At 38.2% G+C, this 22,985-nt stretch overlaps 1 protein-coding gene across 1 annotated transcript; it reads left to right on the top strand.

Annotated features, from left to right (window-relative positions):
• The first annotated feature begins 1,248 nt into the window (after positions 1 to 1,248).
• On the top strand, positions 1,249 to 21,170 carry capn12 (calpain 12). Its single transcript, XM_056256430.1, has 21 exons — positions 1,249 to 1,454; positions 2,578 to 2,647; positions 4,209 to 4,327; positions 7,360 to 7,493; positions 7,736 to 7,907; positions 8,219 to 8,302; positions 9,116 to 9,201; positions 9,327 to 9,404; positions 10,187 to 10,362; positions 11,224 to 11,483; positions 12,296 to 12,307; positions 12,428 to 12,630; positions 12,736 to 12,772; positions 12,879 to 12,953; positions 13,065 to 13,110; positions 13,584 to 13,645; positions 14,512 to 14,580; positions 14,874 to 14,952; positions 15,699 to 15,815; positions 19,447 to 19,499; positions 20,923 to 21,170. Exons 1-21 carry the CDS (start codon positions 1,269 to 1,271, stop codon positions 20,947 to 20,949), a joined length of 2,145 nt encoding a protein of 714 aa, XP_056112405.1. The 5' UTR covers positions 1,249 to 1,268; the 3' UTR covers positions 20,950 to 21,170.
• The last annotated feature ends 1,815 nt before the right edge of the window (positions 21,171 to 22,985 follow it).

Raw genomic sequence — 22,985 nt, 5'->3', positions numbered from 1 at the left:
TAATTGCGAGATATAAACTTGTAGTTGCAGGGGAAAAGTCAGAATTGCAAGATATAAACTTGTAATTGTCAAAGAGAAAAGTCAGAATTGCGGGGAAAAAGTCACAATTGCAAGATATAGCCTATAAACTCGTAATTGTAAGGGGGGAAAGTCAGAATTGTGATACGAATTTATTTATTTTTTTGGCCGTAAGTACTTGTGTTGTTGTTTGACTGAGGTCAGTTTCTAGAATATGATGTCCCACAATCCTGTGTAGTTTGACTGTTGGTGGAAAGAATAAAAATGGCATCTGACCGAGCAGCTACCTAAAATGAATAGGCTTTAATTTTTTTTAAATGTATGATTTCATTTCTATCTAGAAATAAGCATTGTAATCATCAAATATTTTCTTAGTTATCTCTAAAGTTCACTTGAGTGACATTGGGTTTCAGACATGCCATGCACTGTCTGGTCAAAACTCGTTAGGCCTATAGGGAAGTAGGCCTATCATAAAACGTCATAATAGATACAAAAATTGTAGATTGTAAAACTATTTAAACATCAAATGAAACAAAAGGGCAAAAATAAATAAATTACACATTTATTTGATTATCACTTCCTTTAAAAATAAACACTTCCTTTAACACTTCCTTTCTAATTGGATCTTATGCAATAAGGAATGACTCTGCAGTTGTGCTTTTTTAAATAGAAAAGGTACGGAGGTCGTTTTATTAGGCTATTAAAACCATAGACAGTAAGATTAAAACATAGCTGGGAAGAATTTGGGTTTAACGTGTTTATTCTGGATACTGTAGGAATAACTGAGGTAGTGACATCGCAGTGCCATCTAGTGGTGGATGTATTATTTCACACTTATACCAGATGCTAATTTATTGGTTTGTTTGAATATAAAAATCCCCGTTGTATAAATTAAATATATATATATATTCGTCGACATTTTAATTATTTTGTCCAAAAATATCCCTCAATCGTTTGCTATGTTGATATCGAAACGTATTTCATTTCCTAATAACAGACTTTTTGAATTATCTAAATATTAGCATTACTAATTTAAATCGATTAGCATTCCAGGAAGACAAGATTCTGACATTATCATATAGGCTATTCTACGTCTCAGGTTTCTACGCCTCCCAGCCAGGCTAGTAAACTCGGGAGGGTGGGGATTGGGATTGGGATTGGGTGGTGTGCTCTCCAAACTTTTCTGAGGAAAAGCCCAGACTCAGAAAGTTGAGTGAGTGACAGGACTGCCGCGTTCTGATTCTGAAGAGATGTCTGAGTTAGGCTCCATTGATAATCCGGTGAAGTTCAAGGATCAAGACTATGACTCCCTGCTGCAGAAGTGTCTCAAATCTGCCCTTCTCTTCTCAGACACGGTGTTTGCAGCGAGCCAAAGCTCCCTCGGGATTCCTGCGGATCCTGATCCTAAAAAGGCAGTAAAGTGGCTGCGTCCAAAGGTAACTGATCATGAATAGTCTTTTTTTATCACCAGATGGGCTTGATTTTCCAGAAAGAATGTTATAGGTTGTTATTGTTTCTATGCCTTTAATTTACAGCAGATTGATTTAATTGGTAACAACACTGTAAGAAAAAGTTGCTGCCTTAAATAGAGTAGGCTACAATCAACTTGGATGTTTTAAGTCATTTCAACTACAATTACATTAAGCAATGTAAAAACATATTTTGTCATAACTTATTGATCTTATAATTTTTTACAGTGTATAAGAGTAGTTATTTGACCATATTTTACAATTTAATTAAAAGACACATCAGAGAGTGATACAGAAAACAGGAGGAATTGTCATTGATAACAAGCTTAAGCTAGTAAAGCCCACAGAACTTTATGGGGTCATTAAAGGTGATGTTGCACCTCAAGGGGAAATTCAGTTACTCTGTTACTCTGCCTTAAATATTTAAGGTAAAATCACAAATACAACCTGCATTATTTTCAACCACTTTTTGAATGTATTTATGGTTAAAGAATATATGACAACACATTCAGCAGAATCAACAGAAAAGTTAAATGGATGAAAAAAAGCTTATTAAAGCAATACATATAATATTAAAGCAAAAAGGCTAACAAATGGGGCATTTATCAAGGTGAATAATTTACATAGTATGTTTTTTTAATTCCTTTTAAAGATTTAAGATTTAACCATTTACTCACTCTCATGTCATTCCAAACATGTATGAACTTCTCAACATAAAGGAAGATACTTAGAAGAATGTGGATAACCAAAGCATTTCAGTTCCCATTGACTTCTATTCAATTTTGTTTGTCCATGCAATGGAAATCAATGGGAAACGAAACAGTTTAGTAACAAACATTCTTCAAAATATCTTTTTTTTTTTTGTTCAGCAGAAGAAAGAAAGTCATACAGGTCTGAAATGACATGAGGGTGTGTAAATGTTGACAGAATTTTCATTTTTGGGTGAACTATCCCTTTAAGACAGTCAGCCAGACCCTGAACCTGAAAAGTTCTCCTACGCATGCATATGCTTTCAGATGTTCTGATCAACCCATCGCGTGTACTTGCAAATTGTTTTTGGCTCACACCCATCTCCTCTCCCCCTCTTCAGGAAATCACCAGTAATGCTGTCTTTGTTGAGGGCACCATGGGCACCACCGATATCTGCCAGGGCCAGCTGGGTGAGTGCATGCTCGTGTTAGCGCACGCTTGTTCATATTTCATGCCAGGATAATGGGATAACGCCTTACTGCACCTCTCAGAAACCAAATCACCCGTAAGCACCCTCAAGGCATGAGGGCTATCAGAGAAATATCCGTCTTTGGCAACGCTCCCACTCTTCCTCTCCTTATCGTGCAGATGCCCTCCCCCATCTTCTTCCACCCAGATCTTCCTCATCGTGCTTAATGTACTATCCCTATTCTAGCCCTTGTAGCCGCGAGACACTGCGCGGATCTCTGAGTCCCTGCTGAGAGACGCAACACGAGCCGCCGCAGGCAACGCACATCAAAAACACCACAAATGTACCAGAGACAGGGAGGGATGAAAGCAGAGGGAAGAAGGAGGGAGCGAGAGGTTGGATTGGCATTATCTGTACCCCCCTCCCTCACCCGCCCCCTGTTTCCACCCACCTAAAGAATAACAATCATTGTGCACAGCGGGGATTGTTTTATTGTTTTGCCTCTCTCTTCCTCTGCACATATGCCGTTGATTTGGAGTGTTTTTGTTGACGTACAATGTTCAACATTTACACACTCAGCTTTATTCAGTGTTACCCAACCTTTTTTTTTGTCTCATGTACGCCCAAAGATCCATCAGAAAGGGTCAAGTACCTCTTTATCAACTCCAAACCAAAAGTGTTTCGTTTAACGTGCATTTTGACGAATGTAACAGCAAAATCAAAGAATTAGAATAAAAGAGTAATAATAGGCTAATTATCTACATGTACTTACTATAAGGTAAGGGTTAGGATGAGGGGTTGGGTTTGGGTCATTCCACTGCCCTACATTTCAGGTTTTCACAAAGGTCCCGTTCACACATAGTTTACCAGTAAAAATCTGCTTCTCTTTTGGTATCCCCCAGGACACAGTACTATTTAAGCAATAATTATCATTGTCACAGCAGCATCTGGTTACCATTTATTTGCGAAACTCGTCATTTCTAAGTTTTCTTGTGTACACTCATAAAGAACTGCGGGCATCTTGTATCAAAGCAGTCGGATCTGTGCTTATAAATCATGAAGTGTGCGTTTGCCACTCAGGATTTGGATGGCCTCTCTAAATAATAAATGAACATCGCAACGCATTACTAGAATAACAAACGCATGTAAATAATCTCATTTGAATGGAATTAAACCCAAATAATGCCTTATTCTTAGCACTTCAAGCAGAAATTTTAATTATTTGTTTTCAAGTGACTTTCCACATCAACATATCCAGGCCGTTTCCTTGCGGTCGGAAGATTAATTGGACGTACTCAGTTGTAGAGCTCTGTTTGGGGTTATTCCTATGGGAGCTGGTGTGTTAAGTATGTTTTTTTGTGAAGTGTTGTTTCCCCCACACGGAGCAAACGGACATCTGTTACCTGTTACAGAGGAATGTCTCAGTGTGTGTGTGACAGACAGCATGTCTCCTGCTTCTTCAAAGCTTGACCTTGCACCTTATGTTTGCGGCTGTGGTCATGTGTTTGTACATAAATGTTGAGAGGATTGTGTAACAGTGCTGTGTTGGTGTCCCGCTTCAGGTAACTGCTGGCTGCTGGCGGCCCTGTCCTGTCTCACCATGCACCCGACTCTGTTTGTCAAAGTGGTTCCATGTGGACAAAGCCTGAGTGAATCCTACGCTGGCATCTTCCGTTTCAGGGTAAGGAGAGAGCACGAAACCGACAATAAAAAAAGACAGTTATGAGACGCTCACAAATTTATGAGATTATTCTTTTCAAATGGTTAAATACGTCATGGTTTTCTTCCACAGTTACTATTGAATCTTATATAAAACTTGATCGGTGACTGTAATGAGTGATTGATAGGGAAAGCATGAAAGAACCCATGAATTTTACATAAAGCGGGCTGTTTTTTATAGTCCAAGTGGGGGTTTGAGAGGGCGTCGAATCAGGCTAGAATTGATATCCTCGTTTGAATGTCTGCTTATGCGTCTAGATTTGGAGATGCAGTACGTACGTCCTCGGGAATGGTAATTAAAATCAGTCTTCTTTGACCTTACCATCACTAACAGCTGAGGTTCATTCCAGAAACAACTCCTGTCATCTTCCCTTTGTCCCGATGACATGTACATCTGCATGTCCCTCCCCCTTTATGCACCGCATTGGCACAAATTATCATAATTCAGTTGTCTGTTTTTCATTCACAGAGAAAGAACATTGTGTTTCTGTTTGTATATTTGTTGCAGGCCCCTTTAAAATCAGCCTTAAACCTATTTGCTTAGTCTAATAATGATCAGATTGGTCGATATAATCCAAAGTTTGGAATGATTACAGTGAGCCTAAAGTTGCCAACTTTCATGTTTTCACTGTTATTGAGAACAAACAGCCTGAATAGTTCTTAATTTGTCCACCCCTCAGGAATCCTGTCCATCTTGTTACTGAGCAGGAACAACCAGAGAGAGATAAACGTACTAAAAAAAAGCTGCACTTATATTGGTAGCCTGAAAAAAGAGGCCCAAAACATGATAGCAGCTCTGCAATTCACCATCATCATGTCGACAGATGAGGTCATTCAAATTACACAGTTATTACAGTTTGATTATGAAGTATAAACTATAGACTATATAGATCTGGCTATGTGAGACTATAGTGAATTAATCTCTTTAAAGTGCATTGCAGTACAGAATGTCTCTTTCAGCATTATCCTGAACATTATATAAGCATTTATTTCATGTGTCACTTTACGGAAGAGAGGCTCTCAGGAGCGCGTAAACGTCACATGCTTTTGATTTTCCCGGCAAAAACGACCCGAATTACAAGCTCTTTACACGTGTTCATATATAGCTCCTTTAAGCTGTTCTCTAAAAAAAGATAAATGAGACAGAGGAAAATAATAGGCACATATTAATTATTTAGTAAATTAGAAAAACAAAAACATTTACTAATGCATAATTCTGTCACAGTTCTATAATTTCAAGTATGATATATATTTTTAGACTTCGATAAGTTACCCGAGAAATTTCACTTCAAACACCATGTAAAAAATTGCACACAAAAAAAACCCATACAAAACAAAAACTTAGCTGTTCACTTTTTCATGTGCATCTTTCAATAACATGTTGCTGTTATACAATGAGACACGATAATAAATTATTATAAAAAAATTATAATACATTTTTCTCACCTTCAGTACTCCCCAGGGTTTTCCGTTCTGAAGCACAAAGTGACGAGTAAACGACTGCGAGTAGTCTGTAATTATTATTGCAATGTTAATTGTTTCAGAGAGATCACCTTGAAGCCTTGCAATAAAACAAGCCACTACAGCTCTCGTGGCGTGTGTGCTGTTGTGTGCGTGGTTATGAGCTGAGGTTAAACTTGTGAGATAACAGCACAGTTAATTAAACAATCAAAACATATTAGCACTGAAGAGCTCTTATGGAAGGTTGCTCAGCGTTATGTAATTGTTATGCCATTCTCATTATATAATTACATTCCACCTGCCGTAGTATTACATTCGGAGGTTAAACAGGTATGTGCAACATGACATGACCTGATCCAGGAGGGAAAGAGAGGTGAGGAAAGAAAGAGAGTGACAGGAGAGAAATGAGAAAACAAGGAGTTAGAGGACTGTTGATTGGTGGACGATTCCTGAAATGTCTAGGCTTGTTACTGTAGCCCAAGGACATGGACACAGACATGTGGACACACACATAGTGCAGTGCTACCTGCAGACTGACATGTCCATTCTCGCCTGTCTAACATCACATAAAGCCTTTCAGCTTCACGTTTAAGGGGTCATTCATACAGTTTCATTACATGAAGTATTAATATGAATAAAGTGTTTTACACCAAAGACTTAGACTTAGACTTAACTTTATTGTCATTCTCACAACACGGATGAGGGGAACGAAATAACAACTCAGGTCTCGGTGTTGACCAACTACTTCAGTAATTAATAAAAATACTTTAACAAAATAGTCATAATTTAGTGTTTCATTAATATTTTCCACCCTAAATTTTCTGTTTTTGTTGCTGTGCCTTTATGACTTTTATGTAAATTAAAGCACACTATCGTTCAAACGTTTGGGTCAGTATTTTTTTTTTTTTTTGAGAAGGCTTTTTTGATTCGGCAAGGATGCATTAAATCAACCAAAAGTGACATTAAATAAATGACACATCAAATAAATGCTGTTCTTTTAAACTTTCTATTCATCAAAGAATCCTGAAAATATATATATCATGGTTTCCACAAAAAAATATTAACCAGCACAACTTTTCAGCTGAAGCACAACCAAAACAACATTCTGGTTCAACTCCTAGATGTGTACCTTTTAATTGTAATAATATTTCACAATTTTACTGTTTTTTGTTTTTTGTTGTTCTAAAAAAATGCAACATTTGCAACCATAAGACTCTTTTTATATATATATATATATATATATATATATATATATATATATATATATATAAACATACAAATCTTACCAACCCCCCATTTTTGAACGGTAGTGCAAATTTTCAAGTAAATGTTCGCTTCTCCTAATATGACTCATTTAAAACAGAGGAAATATACTGGCCCAAACTGAAAAGATACTTTGGAGACCCATAAAGCAGTAAAGCATCCCACTTTTTCAGGTGCATCAGCACCCGAATGTGCTTGTACAGAGCAAATGTAACCCTGTTCTCTCTCTCTCTCTCTCTCTCTCTCTCTCTCTGTGTGTGTGTGTGTGGTGTCTGGCAGTATGGTGAGTGGGTGGAGGTGGTAGTGGATGACAGGCTGCCTGTGAGAGAGGGCCGTCTGCTTTTCAGCTACTCTCGCACCACCAACGAGTTCTGGAGCGCCCTGGTGGAGAAAGCTTATGCCAAGTCAGTTCCAGCATATGTGTCCTCGACTGTGTGGGCCTGCGACTATTCATTAGTGACACTGCTCACGTGAAGGCCATTGTTCCTTTTGTGTTATTTAAGGACTGATATTTTTAGAAAAAACATCCAGTTGTGAAAAATCATCAAATACAAGCAATGGATATAGAGTAATTAATGTGGAATCAATCCAACCAATAGAAGCCAATTATTAATGTGTGTGTGTCTCTATCTGTCTGTTCTTAAAGGCTGATTGGATCTTACGGCAGTCTGAAAGGGGGGATTATCTCCGAGGGAATGGAGGATTTCACAGGGGGTATTGCCTACTCCCTCCCGGTGTCTTCCCGACCCCCACGCATGCTCTGGAAAGCCATCACTGCTGCGCTGGCCAGGAGCAGTCTGATCAGCTGCTTCATACATGTACAGACACATATTCACATAGGCTCAGTATATGACCATAATCCTATCCATGATTTCCCTGCTGTAAAATCCAGCATTGCTGGTCACTAGAATAAGGTATGTTTTGCATGCTATAGGACCAGCATGTGAAGCAGGAGTGCTGGTGGACACATCAGTTTAGCTTGAGAACAGTATGACTGTGCTGGTCCACCAGGACTACACTATACACTGTACTACACTATAGGATTTATGCAGATCTAATCAGGACCAACATGCAATTGTATGCTGGATCTTTCAGCAGGATGTTGACATACTGTGTGTTTTGTGTGCAGGCTACCAGTGTGAAGGACATTGGCATTGTGACATCAGAGGGTCTCATCAAAGGTCATGCTTATGCCATCACTGATACAGATAAGGTATGAGAATAAGGCACATACACACGAATTCAGGAACATGAACATTGTAGGAATGACACAAAGAATAATATTTAAGAATTTTTCTTTTAATTGTGACTATTTTCTTTAGAATGTGTGTCTTTTGAATTTGGGGTGAAATATAATCTGGATGTGTCATAACAGTTTTTGAATGATTTATCAAATAGGTTTTCACATGCTCTCTCTCTCTCTCTCTCTCTCTCTCACTCTCTCTCTCTCTCTCTCTCTCTCTCTCTCTCTCTCTCTCTCTCTCTCTCTCTCTCTCTCTCCTCTCTCTCTCTCTCTCTCTCTCTCTCTCTCTCTCTCTCTCTCTCTCTCTCTCTCTCTCTCTCTCTCTCTCTCTCTCTCTCTCTCTCTCTCTCTCTCTCTCTCTCTCTCTCTCTGTGTGTGTGTGTGTTTGTGAGTCCTGATAAACTCCACATCTTTTGGTACCCATGAGGAAAACAGCTTATAAATCATACTAAGTGATGTTTTTTGAAAATGTAAAAATGCAGAAAGTTTTCTGTGAGTCTTTTGTTTAGGTGTAGGGTTAGTGTAAGGGGATAGAATATACAGTTTGTACAGTATAAAATCATTATGCCTATGGAAAGTCATAAAACATGAAAACACTACGTGTGTGCGTGTGTGTGTGTGTGTGTGTGGATGGAAGTAGGTATACCAGAAATCTTTGACATTGTGGGGATATTTTTTGGTCCCCAATGAGGAAAACAGCTTATAAATCATACAGATTATGGAAAGTCCCCATAAATAAAACATGGAAACCCAATGTGTTTGTGTGTGTGTGTGTGTGTGAAGGTCCAGAAGGTGTCAGAAGAGGTGTTCCTGCTGAGGCTGCGTAACCCCTGGGGGTTTGTTGAGTACTGTGGACCCTGGAGTGACAAGTGAGAAAGACTTCAGCAGATCATTGAGTTACCAGCACTGCATCTCAGAGCTGCTGAAGACTGGGCACTTGTGTTTGTGTGTGTGCAGGTGTAAACACTGGGCACTTGTGTTTGTGTGTGTGCAGGTGTAAAGACTGGGACTTTATAGACAATGCTCAGAAGGCCAAACTTGAGTTGGCCAAAGCTGATGATGGAGAATTCTGGTAGGTATACAAGACACTTTCCCACTGTTCAAACAGGGGCTCCTGTAGAATTTCATCTTGGGACACGCACACAAACATATATTTGTAAAATAAAAACATGTTTTTTCAGACAAATGGGGAAAATAAAGTGGCTTTAGTAGCTCTGCAGAACATCAAAAATAGGAACAGCCTGATCATTAACTGAAGACGCAACCGATGCTTCCGGTGTAGACAGCGCCACTGATTGTATCACACACACACACACACACACACATCTCCCACTGATTGTATCACACACACACACACACACACACATCTCTCTCTATCTCTTATTATTGTGGAGCATTGCCATACCTAAATTACAGTATATAACACTACTAAGACTACTACTACTAATAATTGCCGTCAGCACATCCCTTAACAGGCCATCTAGTTAATTTTTATTTATTTATTTATTATTTATTAAAGTGTCTTGCACTTACATGCCCAGCCCTTAGGCTTAAAAGACACTAATGACATAAAACAAACATAATACACAAAGATGACCATCATACAAAGCACATAGGAAAACAACCATCAAAAAGAAAACTATATCATCATCATTTTCACAGTATAAAAACAAACAAAACAAAACAAGACACCGTCAATTTAGATCAGGATATAAATTCATTTGCCTAAGTTTCCACGCCTTTTCCACATATCTAGCTAAACTATAAATTTCATTTTCAAAGAGCCAATTCAACATATTCGACATAGTTAAAGTCTGCCTGTGTCTCGACTTCATAAGCGCTTGTGTTTTTCAGGATTGGAGTAGACGACTTTTGCCGTCTGTTTAATACAGTGGAAATGTGCAGTGTGAATCCGGACTCCATGTCGGGGGAGGCGAGTGATGACACGGCCACCCCGTCCTGGACACTGAGCTCACATCAAGGCACCTGGGTCCCAATGTGCTCTGCAGGAGGCTGCCGAAAATACCCCAGTAAGTGCATGTTTATTAGGAATAAGTCTATATCAGTGGCTCTCATCCCACTAGGGGGCCTCAGCGAACTTCCAAGGTGGTCTCAAGATGACTTAAAATGATTTAGACAAAACATTAAACAATAAAATTATTTAAATCAAGATATTTCTTATTTTTTGGGGGAACGAGGGTTTCCACAGTCTTCCCACACTCTTAAAAGATTAGGGTTCAGTCAGGAGCTTCATAAATAGAACCTTCCCAGCATGGATTCATTTTATGGATTTAATTCTTATTTATTTTTTAATCCATTTTTTATTTTAATTACATTTTACAAAATGAACGGCTTGTAAACATACTTTATCACTAGAAAATAATTGAAATAACTTATTAAAAATAAAAGTATAATGCAATTTGTCATTAGAACCTTTTTGGCATTAAGGGTTCTTTAAAATTGAGTCAAGAACACTAGCGTTCTATATAGAAGCTTGCTCCATTGAACCTTGTTTTAAATAGTGCATAGTCTAATTTTAAAAGTGTTATTTCTAGACCTGGAAAAGTAATGTAAATTAATAAAATCTCGCTAAAATCCATGGCCATTTTTATAATGAGAATACATTCAAGTTTTTCTAGTTATGCCAAGCTCTACAATATTTTATTGAGGGTCCTTGGAGTCAAAAAAGATGAGAATGTGAGAGTATAATATAATATTATATAATATAACATAACATAATATAATATAATATACAGACAATAATCAAGTAAATGTTTGGTTATTTTTCAGCATTAATTATTTGCTCTAAGAATATTGTTACTGTAATTTCTTCCTCTGCTTCCCTTAACCTGCTTCTCCCTGTATTCCTCCTTTACATTTCATCCCTGCAGGATCTTTCTGGAAAAACCCTCAGTTCCAGATGATTCTGTCTGAGAAAGATGTGGATGACAATGACTATGGAGAGGATGAAGAAGGGGAGGAAGGGGATGGAGAAGAGGATGAAGACGTCAGTTTAGTGGCTCCTAAGAGCAAGACTGGGAAACAGGGAGAGAAAAAGAAGAAGTGCACGATTCTGGTGGAGCTTCTCCAGAAATACCGCAGACAGAAAGACAAAATCAACTTCCTCTACATCGCATTTCACATCTACAAGGTGAGATAATGATGAGGGTCTTTAACCTTTAGAGATGGAGTAGGGAAGCCTGTTACAAAAGAGTAAGCTTTGGTTGAAGTTAACAAAATGTTTGTTTTTGGTTAATGCACTTTTTCAATTATTTTAATTAGTTTGAGATCAGTTACTAGCAGACCTGCAGTACCACCCCTTTTAACTCTTTCCCCTCCATTGACAGAAATTTACAGTATCCATATTTTCACTGTTATACGGTAGGGGGCGCTATTACACATCTACTAAAAAAAATACAGTTTCTGGATCAAAACACAGGAGAAGAAGAAGCAGAAACAAGCAATAGTAGCATTGCTTACGCACATGTAAAATAATGCGATCATCAAACATTAAACAGCATATAAATTAAAACTGCCTAATGTTACTGAATGAAATGTCGACCCAGTACGAGGTATAGATCTGTGAAGCTTTGAGTGTGTTGATGGACTCGATCTACTCAAACTATCTTTTGATCATCATGCTGAATCCCTAGATTGTTCAAAATGTTGCTTTTTTATTAAACTCACCCACATTTAAGTGTTGATAAAAGAATGCGTGAAGCTAGTTTAAGCAGAGGCTCTGTTCTTTTAGATATATTGTTCGTTCACATATTATTCATTCAGCAAAATATTCTGGGGGCCATGAAAGTTTTGTGAAAATGATCAAAAATGCTGGGTTTGGCTGGAAACTTTTTTGTTTTTGAACGCCGGCGGGGAATGAGTTAAAGGCTCCTGCTTGAGTTGCAAATTCAGCTGGCCCTTTTGTATTTCCCCCTCGTCTTACCTCTTCATTCTCTCTTTCAGGTCCCCTCTGAGGTGAGCGGCTCAATGAATAATGAATATAAAACACTCATCTAAAACATTTCTTAATACATGACGACGTTATTGAGATATAACATGCACGCTCTTTCACATCGTTTCTACATTCAGCTGCAGGAAAAACCAGGATCTCTGGACCAGCAGTTCTTCTCCAACAACCGTGCGGTGGCTCGCTCTGGAAAGTACCGGAGCATCAGGAGCGTGTGGAGGAAGGTTCACCTGGAGCCTGGAAGTTATGTTATCCTAGCCTCCACCTTCAGGCCCAACCAGCAGGGGGAGTTCTTCCTCCGCATTTACACCAAAACCGGCAACATACAGGGGTACAAACAACAGCAAACATCTGTTTCTGTCAGCTCTCTGTTGTGATTATGTGTTTATGTCTGTCCAGTGGTTAACCATATGAAAGTTTCAAATCTGCTTTACAGATTCCAGGATTTCCCCTGCACCAACAACTACTCTGTGGTAAGACATGTACTGACTGAAATGAGAAAGAAGAACAACCGTCTGAGTGTAAATATGATATTATTATGTGTGTAACTCAAACTGACTACATTCTTTGTGTCCATAGATGGTCATGTCAAAGCCAGCCTTACCTGAGGACCAGTTTAGGGTGCAGAAGTGGTTTGATGAAAAGGCTGGATCTGTAAGCATTTCAATCCCATCCAAGTCACAATCTAGAATATTTGTGGAATTCAGTGTTTATTAGTAAATACAACTGTTGTATTCAAATATGTAATTGTTTTTCACTTTCCAGGATGACAGAGTGAATGCTGTGCAATTCATGAATCTGATGAATTCAGGTCAGGATTTACACGTTTGACACAAGCTGTCAGTCAAGCAAACATGGTTGCTGTTCCATTAATGGCCACAAGGTGGAAGTGTCTTTTAGTGCCACCTAGAATAAACTCAAGCTGCAATATATATTCACCCACTATAAGAAAAAAGTACTAAAGCAACTTTTTAGACTGTAAAAATGAATTGAATTCAATTTCATTTTTACACTACCATTCATATCAGTTGCCTAAAGCTCTTTTATTTGACATGGGATAGATTGACATGTGATAAACCCCCTATTATCAGACACATTCAGTTTCAGAATTAATCATTCGTGACAAAACACATCTCCAAAAACAGTATTCCTGTAATGATATTAGTAAACAAATATGTTTGCTTCTGGTTCATGACAAGTGCCAGTATAGTCTCTTCAATTCCTCTTCAAAACAAGTGCTTTATAAAGTCATATTCCTGTTTACGTGTTTTAATTATGTTTTAGTGTTGGAAAAAGACTATGAGCTTCCTCTGGAGACCTGCAGACAGCTCATCTTTGGAGAAGATGTATCCTTCTTTCACCTTGATGCAATGTTTTTATTATGTTTAATATATCCTTTTACATTACTGTTTAAAAGTTTATGCTCAATAATATTTTTTTAATTAATAAAATTCAGCAAGGATGCATTCAACTAATTAAAAGTGACATGAAAGACATTTGTAATGGTACAAAAGATTATAAAGGTATAAAAGGTATGTGCTATGTTCAGGGAAAAACATACTGTCAAATAAAAATAAAGAAAATAATACAAGCGACAACAGAAATTAATACAACAGAGCAAATAAAATAAAATAAAAAATAGTGCTTTTCAGGTATCTAACAGTAGTTTTCTGAATAAAGAAATCAAATGTAAAACAAAATTGCATATAATCTTCACTGTGTAAATTAAATAAAGATTAATTATTATTAAAGTTACAAAAGCTATTCAGTCAAGAGCGGTAAATGATTTCCTTGTCTTTTGTTGTTTGATTAACATTATAAAACATAGGTAGCAGGAATATTAGGCTGCTGTCACTTTAAGACACAATGCACTGATACTGATACTGGTACACGTGCGTTGGTTATCGACTGTTTACATTCATTTAAGACATAACCTACTATGTTTGCTAGGATACTTGCCAAAACCGGCATGTTGACATCATTTTTGTGTGAAGTTAAAGCGCAAGACTCAATATTTGTGCACTTTCTTGTCTTCTTGCGCTTGAATGTTTAAATTGGCAAGGCTTAAATGAGTTTAGTAACATAAAACACAGATAGTAACATGTGCTGTTCAGGTCTCACCTGTGTTCACGTATATTATATAAATGTATATATTATTAACATTTGAGTTTTTCTCCCGCTACTTGTATATATTCTTAACGGCGGTGTGTAGACTGGAGGCAGAGGCCGTCTGAACAGAGCTCAAGCAGAGAAGCTGCTCACCTCCCTACGCAATCTGCAGGTATCTCAGTTCTCATGCGTGAAAAGGTCACTCTCGGCTTTGGCACAGTGTTAGAGAGAGCAGTGGGGACACTGAGCTGTGACAATTATCAGGTTGTGTTTGGTTACATGGAGCTCGTCTTGCACAGACAAAAAGACCTTGAAATGTTGTTGTTGTTTATCGTGTTGACGAACTCAATTGCTTTAGAGCTCTGTGCCAGTGTCATATTGAAGCTAAATCCCGATCACTGGCTTCCTTTCAAGTGCCGAGAAAACATGAGGAAATTACTTGCTGAAATTTTGTTTCTTCCACAGTCTATCTTTTTCCAGTTTGATGAGGATTCGTCAGGAACTATGAGTCCGTTTGAACTCAGTTTGGCTCTGAATGCTGCAGGTGAGCACACACACAGCAGCAGAATACAGTTGTCAGTCCTGTTTCTGAGTCCTTAATGCGGTTACGTTCACACACAGTTCAGTTGGGAGTGACAACCGCAACTCACACCTGTAAATTTTCAGGCATTCATGAACAGAACCAGACTGGACAACTAGTTTTCTGTCACGTCCCACGGCGCGAGAGAGCCGCTCTGTGCTGCACAAACACATGCCTACTGAGTGTTGTGGGTTTTCATGTGTGGTTTCGCTAAGTGTGATGGAGATACAAGGCTTTTAGACCAACCGCAGCTGCTTCTGTCAGATTTCTGTTCTACTCATGACTCAAATGCTCCGATCTCCACCAGATATAAACACTGGAAGATCGACGGATGAACTCGTGGCTCGAGTCTCATAGACTCTTGTTGTATGAAAAGTGACACGACTTTTCAGTTTTATGGACGTCGCCATCTTTGATATTACTTTTGTTCACTGTCGCGATGGTAACTGGTTAGAGTATGAACTTGACTCTCGTTGCACGTTCATACAGACAGTATTGAGACGCTACTGTAAGTTGCAGTGTGTACGGGACATTTCGAGACTGACACCTGTAAGTAAATGAGGTTGTCAATCCCAAACTGATAGTGTGAACGTCGCCACACGCAAAGACCACACCCTGTATTTATAAACAAAGAGAAATGTACATTCTCTACACTTCTCCGCTGCTCTCACATTCCCTCCCCCTCTTTCTGTGTCTGTTCTTACCCTCAGGTGTGGAGTGTGACAATGTGGTGGAGCAGATGTTGTGGGAGAGGTTTGGCGCTGGTGAACAGTACCTGCCCTTCTATGGCTTTGTGTCTTGTGTTGCCAGACTGCAGGTGCTCTTTGGTAAGTCCTTCCATGACCTGAGAGACCAGGTAAAAATAAAATAAATAACCGCCCATATTTACTGGGAACTTAAAATGTGTCTATCTGTGCTCCTGGAAAGTGTCTACTACTTAAAGTCACCATGAAATCAAAATTGACAATTCTTATTATTTTATGAAATATTGTAGAATTTATTATAAATGATTTGTGCGTGCACTTTATTTTTTTCTTAATCATGTGCCCTCATAATCTTTCATCAAAATTACTTCCCCTCCCTCTTGCGAAAGACATCTCTTCTCTAATGACAAGGGCGGGGAAACCTGTCACTCACATGAGACTGACCAATAGCAAACCACAACCATCCAATCAATTCACAATGGACAAAATCAAGTCCCGCCAAAAAGTTTTGGTTGGGATAAAAAAATGGATACAATTTTGTCAAATTTTGACACTTCTGACAGAGATGAGAGGATTTCTAATACATCATAATGAAAAGTAAAGGATGTACATTAGGTGTTTCATTGATGATATGTTTTATATAATTATTTTGCTTTCACGGAGAATGATGGGAAGTGTATATATGTGTTAATATAAATTTTTCACTGGTGTTTTACTCGTTTTACTTGAATTACGCATTACATTTAGTTTTTTAGGCTTAAAGGAAATGTCTGTAAACTGAACAGATTTTTCTATAGATTTTTTTCTTACAGTGTATTTTCGTCATGCAAGTAGTGTTTTCTGGGAACCTTTATTTCCATTCTTTATCAACAGTAAACAAATTCTGACTTAATTTGATAGCTTTTTTAATTATTTAGGATCAGATCTTGTATGATTTTTAAATTAAAATGCCTAAAATTAAGAAAGTGACTCGATGTAAGTTGAAGGTAGCATACAATACTGTTCAAATGTTTTGGATAAGTATGATTTTTTGAAAGAAACTAATGCTTTTACTCAGCAAGGATGCAATAAACTGATCAAATGTGACAGTAAAGACAAAGATTTCCATTTAAAATAAATGCTGTTCTTTTGAACTTTCTGTTCATCAAAGTATTAAGATTAAAATATTAAAGGTGCTGTATGTAACTTTTTCACTCGACTAAAGCATAAAAATACCATAATATGTTTCCATATATTGAGAAAACGTGCTAAGTTCACATACTCGTTTCTCTGAAAAACACTTCTACAGCCAGTTATTTTACTTTGAAATGTGCGTTTCCAGGCTGGAATGTTTGTTATTGTTTTGGTCTGTGATATTGCACGTTGCCAGTTTGCCAATTTTCATTGTCCATCGCGCTCGTTCCTGTTGCGTGTGGTCAAACTGGCAACCAGTGTGAGCGCCGTCCAGTCTGAGGAGGAGGGGGCGGGAGAAACGACGATCTCCGATATTTTAAAGTGACTGCAGTACCTATTTCGACCACTAGTTGTCATTCTTACATACTGCACCTTTAAGCAGCACGATTGTTTTCAACATCGATATTAATAAGAAATGTTTCAAATCAGCATATTAGAAGGATTTCTGGCGGATCACATGACACTGAAGACAGGAGTAATGATGCTGAAAATTAAGCTTCGCATCACAGTAATAATATTGTAATAATTGTAATAATATTTCACAATATTAGCGTTTTTACTGTACTCATTTGATCAAATAATTGATGAGCATAAGAGAACTCAAAAACAATAAAAAAAAAATTGTACGAGCCCAAACTTTTGAACAGTAGGGTCGGGTGTGTCTATTTATAATACATGTGAAGTCAGTGGACACTTTATGAGATACACCTGCTTGTTAATGCAAATATTTCAAACAGCCAATCATGCAGCAGCGTTTGAACACATTTGAATGACAATCAGTTGTTGTTCAAACTAAAAAACAGAATATGAAAGGAATATAATCGAAGTGACTTTGACCGTAAAAATGATTGCTCGTGCGAGACGCAATGGTTTTAGTTTCTTTTGTTCACGGCGGTCTCTAGAATCTGCAGAAAAGGTGTAAAAAACACAAAAACATCCAGTGCTGTGGCCAAAAATGCCTATTTATTCAGAGAGGTCAGAGGGGAATGGCCAGACGGGTTCAAGCGGACAGGAAGGGGACAGTAACTGAAATAACCAGACGTTACAGCAGCGCTATATATGCAGAAGAGCCTTTCTAAACACACACTGCATGTCAAATGTGGCGGTGGACGTTTCAGATCATGTTCCGCTCCTGTCAGCTAAGAATAGGACACTGAGGCTACAGTGGACACAAACTCACCAAAACTTGTCAGTAGAAGACTGGAAAAACATTCCCTGGTCTGAAGAGTCCTTTGGTGACATTCAGATGAAGGGGTCAATGTTTCTTGCGTACAGTGTGAATGTATGGCAGCATGCAGAGGTAGGAAGGCAACACCCGAATCCAATGATCGTGTCACATCTTGTTTACCGAGGCCCTGTTTACAGCTGGTATTAAGATGCATTTTGGTCGATTGGATCACAAGTAGACGAGGGAGACACATTCCCTTTTACTGCTGGTGTTTCAATCTCTTTTGTCCACTTTTAATCACTTCTGTCCTGGTTTCTTTGAGGGGAGGGTCTATGTAAGGGTATTTTCAGATCTTTCAATCTAATGGACAAAAAAAAGCTCATGCAATTTACATATGAACACGACCGGAGACGACAAAAACACACGGAGAGCATCAGATTTAGTTTCTGCTCTGACAGCCCTAAGACCAGCCGAACGCTGCGAGTGTGTGTTAGAAACCAGGAATGGTGAGAGAACATTGTGCTTGGTACATTTTCCTTCTTCAAACCAAACTTGAGTCTCCAGCCGACAAAGTTTAAATCCCGTGTGGCTAGTCGCTTCCCATAAAGTTTCAGTAGGCGGAGAGTGGGCGTCTTTTACACGAGTGTTTACACTACGAAAGCAATCCGGTCGGATGTGTTTTCGACTACCTAGTAGTAGTAGTAGTGTTTATTTATCCCCATAGGGAAAGTAGTTTGCAACAAGTTCAGACAGACATTTAAAAAAATCACAGTTGGCATATACAAACAATAATTTAAAGCAAATAAATCTAATTTAGGATAACCATACCAGCTGAACATCAATCAACACTAGAAGAAGTGGTTTTAGACCCCGTTTACTCCTGTATTTATCATCGTCCACTTGTGATCCGATCGACCAAAACGCATCTTAATTCCAGGTATAAACGGGGCCTGAGATACCTTCCTCTGAATGCAGCTTATGTATCCTTCGCTGCCCTTTAAACACCGAAATGCTGCTTATTCAAACGCACACATACACAAACAAAATGAAAATTCAACCAGATACGTCACTTACGTCATAAAGGGTTGAATACAAAACCCGCTTTTTATGCATAAACGCCACTTTTTCCTAAGCTACTTATTAGAAATCTGTACCTTTTAAAATAGGCACTGATTATATCTAGTCATTTTGTTTCGATTGAATTTGCTTTATGACATATGGTTATCGCTATCTGCATCCAGTGTGAAGGTAAATATAATCATGCAGCACTGCATCTCATCATGATGTTTATTGGCAAGCTTCAAAGCTGTCGAGATGATGTCCGTGACGTCATTATCAGTGATGCGAGTGTGTGTGGATTGTCTGTAAACATGTTAATTGGGAGGATTCAGCTTGCCGATTGTTTCTTCTCAGATCTTTACGAGTCGGAGACCAACCCAGAGGTGAAGGAAAAGGGCATCAACGCTGTAAGATCTTCTCTAAATGCCTTGTTTGTCAAAACCAGCTCGAATCTTTCAATCTCTTCCACACTCATCTTCGAATCCCCTCTGACTGATGTTAAAATGATTAACACTAAATAATAATGTCAATCACACACAGCATGTCCAGGTATAGTCAATATCAATTTGATATAAATGTGTCTTACAGATATTTATAGTCAATAAAAGTACAATAAACAAGGCAAGCTGTGTGATTTTTTTAAATGTATACTATTAATATTAATACTAAAATAAATAAATCCTATTTTGATTTCTTCAATCCTAGAGATGGTTTAAAAGGATAGTTCACCCAAAATTATGTCATAATTTTCCCTCATGTCGTTCTGTATTTCTTTTCAATATGTGGAACATAAAAGACATTTTTGAGAAATGTCTCTTAGTTTTTTTTTGGTTTCTAACATTTTTCAAAATATCTTTATATTCCACAGAAGAAAGAAAGTAATACGGGTTTAGATCAACATGTGAGTAAAAAAAAACCTCGGGTGCTTTTCACGTGGCGCTCAATTTCTTTTTCTTTTTTTTTAATGAAATAAATGAGCTATATTTTAATTCGATAATGTTTTTTATTTAATATTTTGTATTGTGGGTATTTTATGGTACTAAATTATATTTACGCAGTAGTTATAATCCATTTATTCACTTTTTGAGCAAAGACCTCAAATGAAATTTCCAATTTAAATCGTCATAAATCTTGAATGCTTTGGAGCCCAGACTTAAGTTTGGTCTCTTTAAAGACGACACTTTAAAGAAGACACATTAAAATACTATTTTAAATTTTTATATGAAATATGTATTTTCCAAAACATTTTTTACTCTAAAACTGCGAGATAATCAAATCAAAGTTGTGTTCCTATTTTGAGTTAATTTAAAAAAAAAAAACACTTTCAGTAAGATTTTGTTTGGGCGGAGTACCAAACGTTTAAACTAGATGAAATTATTTCCCAATCATTTCCAATGCCATAATTTTTGACCACGAGAAGTAAAGTGTGACTCCTCTGTGAGAAGTAAAATGCACACTTGGTCAGCATTTGCTGTAGCAGTTGCAGCGCACTTTCAGAAACCCTCCACCTTCCCCAGCTCCACCTGTATAAATCTGCTACTGGTAATTTATGTATGCTATAATGTACAGCAGAAGTGTGTCGTGTGTGTATTGTCAGTAGCAAGTCATGTCCTTGATCTGCAGCATTGTAGCAGATCTATTTAACCAAGACCATACATATCAACATTGTCATATCCATTACCATGCCAAACACCCCGAGAGTTGTCATGATATTTTTAGGTGACCTATCCCTAAGGTTATATGTATCTATAGCATGTATGTACTATATAAGCATATATTTATTAGTGTGCACAGCACATTTACTGATTTGTTTCTCTCATCTCTGTTCAGTGGCTGCTCAGGCTGTTGGCTGTGTGAGGCTGTCCAGACCCGACACCTCAGCGGGACAGTTCTGCTAGGCCAAGACTGCTCTGACGTCATCCACCTGGGTCTACGCCTCCTACATCTCCCCCCTTCTATCTCATATGTGATATGTGGACATTTGCCCTGCAGTTGCTTCAACCCACTCACTGCTCCATCAGTCGGGGTCTATGACCATGTAGTTCAACACCGCCTGGATACAAAACATTTCATCCCATTTACCCACATTTAAGAGATTTTAAAGATATTTTTACTTGTAATTTAACATTTTATCATCATTTACTCACCCTCATGTCGTTCCAAACCCATATGACACTTTTTCTTCTGTGGACCAAAAGAAGTTATTTAAGCACAATGTCCAAGTTACTACCGGTATTTTTGCAACAGTTCTGATCACCATTCACTTTCAGTGCAGGGAAAAGAGCAGCTTGGACATTCTGCTAAATATCTACGTTTGTCTTCCACAGATACGAAATACACAGAAATACATACGGGTTTGTAATGAAGGTAAATGATGACAAAATGTAAAAAAACAAACACAAAAAACATTCTATATCTAAAAAGCATTGTAGCACATTTATACATTTAATTAATAGAGCTGCCAATTTAGTGGCAGCAAATGTTGATATATCCCTTGTAACAAGCAGCCTAATTGCTATTTTTTTTTTTTCATTCGGACAGCATGACTCGTACTTCCTCTTGTACTTTTTCCCTCTTATGAACATTGTGTATCTTTGCTTAATGTCTTCAAAAGTCAAGAATGCTTCCAAAAATAAAAGCACCAAGTCATAATCTTTCATCACAGGGCATTTCTATATTAATTTTTTTCTGTGCGTATACCTACACCTCCACACACACACACTCACTCACTCACTCACTCACACACACATTGTTCAGGGAGCGATATAGTAGCTGTGGGTATTAAAAGCGATGTCTCAGCAGCCCTGCACGCACCGGCTCTATTCTTATCGCTCTGACGCCACGCACAGCGTCATCACGCCATCGCTCCCTCCTCCGCTACGCTCTCCCTGCATCCCTCCCTCTAGCTCTCTAGTAACTGTCTCATTCTCACAATCTGCTTCCTCCTCCTCGCGTACCTTGCGCTCGCTCACACATGCGCGTATGCTTGCTCACACACACACACTCACACACTTGTCCTCTCTCCCGCTGCTCATATTAATAGAAACCTTTGCTCACACAATGCTTCCTCCCTGTCGTAAGGTGACCGAACAGAGGTTGCCCCCAGCAACAGTCCACACATGTCTGTCATTGCTCTCTTGATCACTTCCTCTTCCATACTTTGCCAGTTACATCTTGTACTTTTTAGGCCATAATCCCTTTGTGTATTGGCTTTTCTTAAAGCTACTCTTGACTCGGTTATCCCTGTCTGCCTGTCCTGCTCTCTGTCTGATATTTTAATAATATCTGGAGACGGTCATCCGTTAGTGTTGACCTAATGCGATTTGAAATCGGCCATCTTTGCTCATGGACGCTCATTTCGGCTACTTGTTTTTTTTTACCAATCACTTGAGCTGCAAATGACATGTGACTGATTACTCTAGATTTCATTGGTGGATGGCGTCACAAGAACGCTAACAATCCCAAATCTTGAACTGGGATGTGAAAATCAGCATTGCGCACTGGTAAAACATTCCCTATAATGAAATATTGGGCATATACAGACTGCTTACCTAATTTAAAATATTATGTTTCCATCCACATTTGTATGTGGATTTTGGGGATATCACATAAAATTACATTGGATGGAAACCCCAAAGTGCACATAAAATCTAAAAATGCGCATAAAAAACTGTATGGAAATGGTGCTCTATTCGCCAATGTTTTTTTGTGATATTCCAATTTTGCGCATAAGTTAATTTAGCAACTTTGGATGAAAATGTAGCTAATGAAGAAAGTTGCTTTTGGGGCCCAAATAGTGTAGTTATGGCATCCACTAGCACACATTCTTGCATTTAAATAATGAATATATATTTACATGTTCTGTCCGCCAATGAAAAACGAAGACTTTACAA

The sequence above is a fragment of the Rhinichthys klamathensis genome, unplaced genomic scaffold, assembly GCF_029890125.1.
Source record: "Rhinichthys klamathensis goyatoka isolate OS25496 unplaced genomic scaffold, OSU_Roscu_1.1 h1tg000005l_1, whole genome shotgun sequence".
In the NCBI taxonomy this organism is placed as follows: domain Eukaryota; kingdom Metazoa; phylum Chordata; class Actinopteri; order Cypriniformes; family Leuciscidae; genus Rhinichthys; species Rhinichthys klamathensis.
This window is presented reverse-complemented; position numbering and strand designations above follow the sequence as displayed.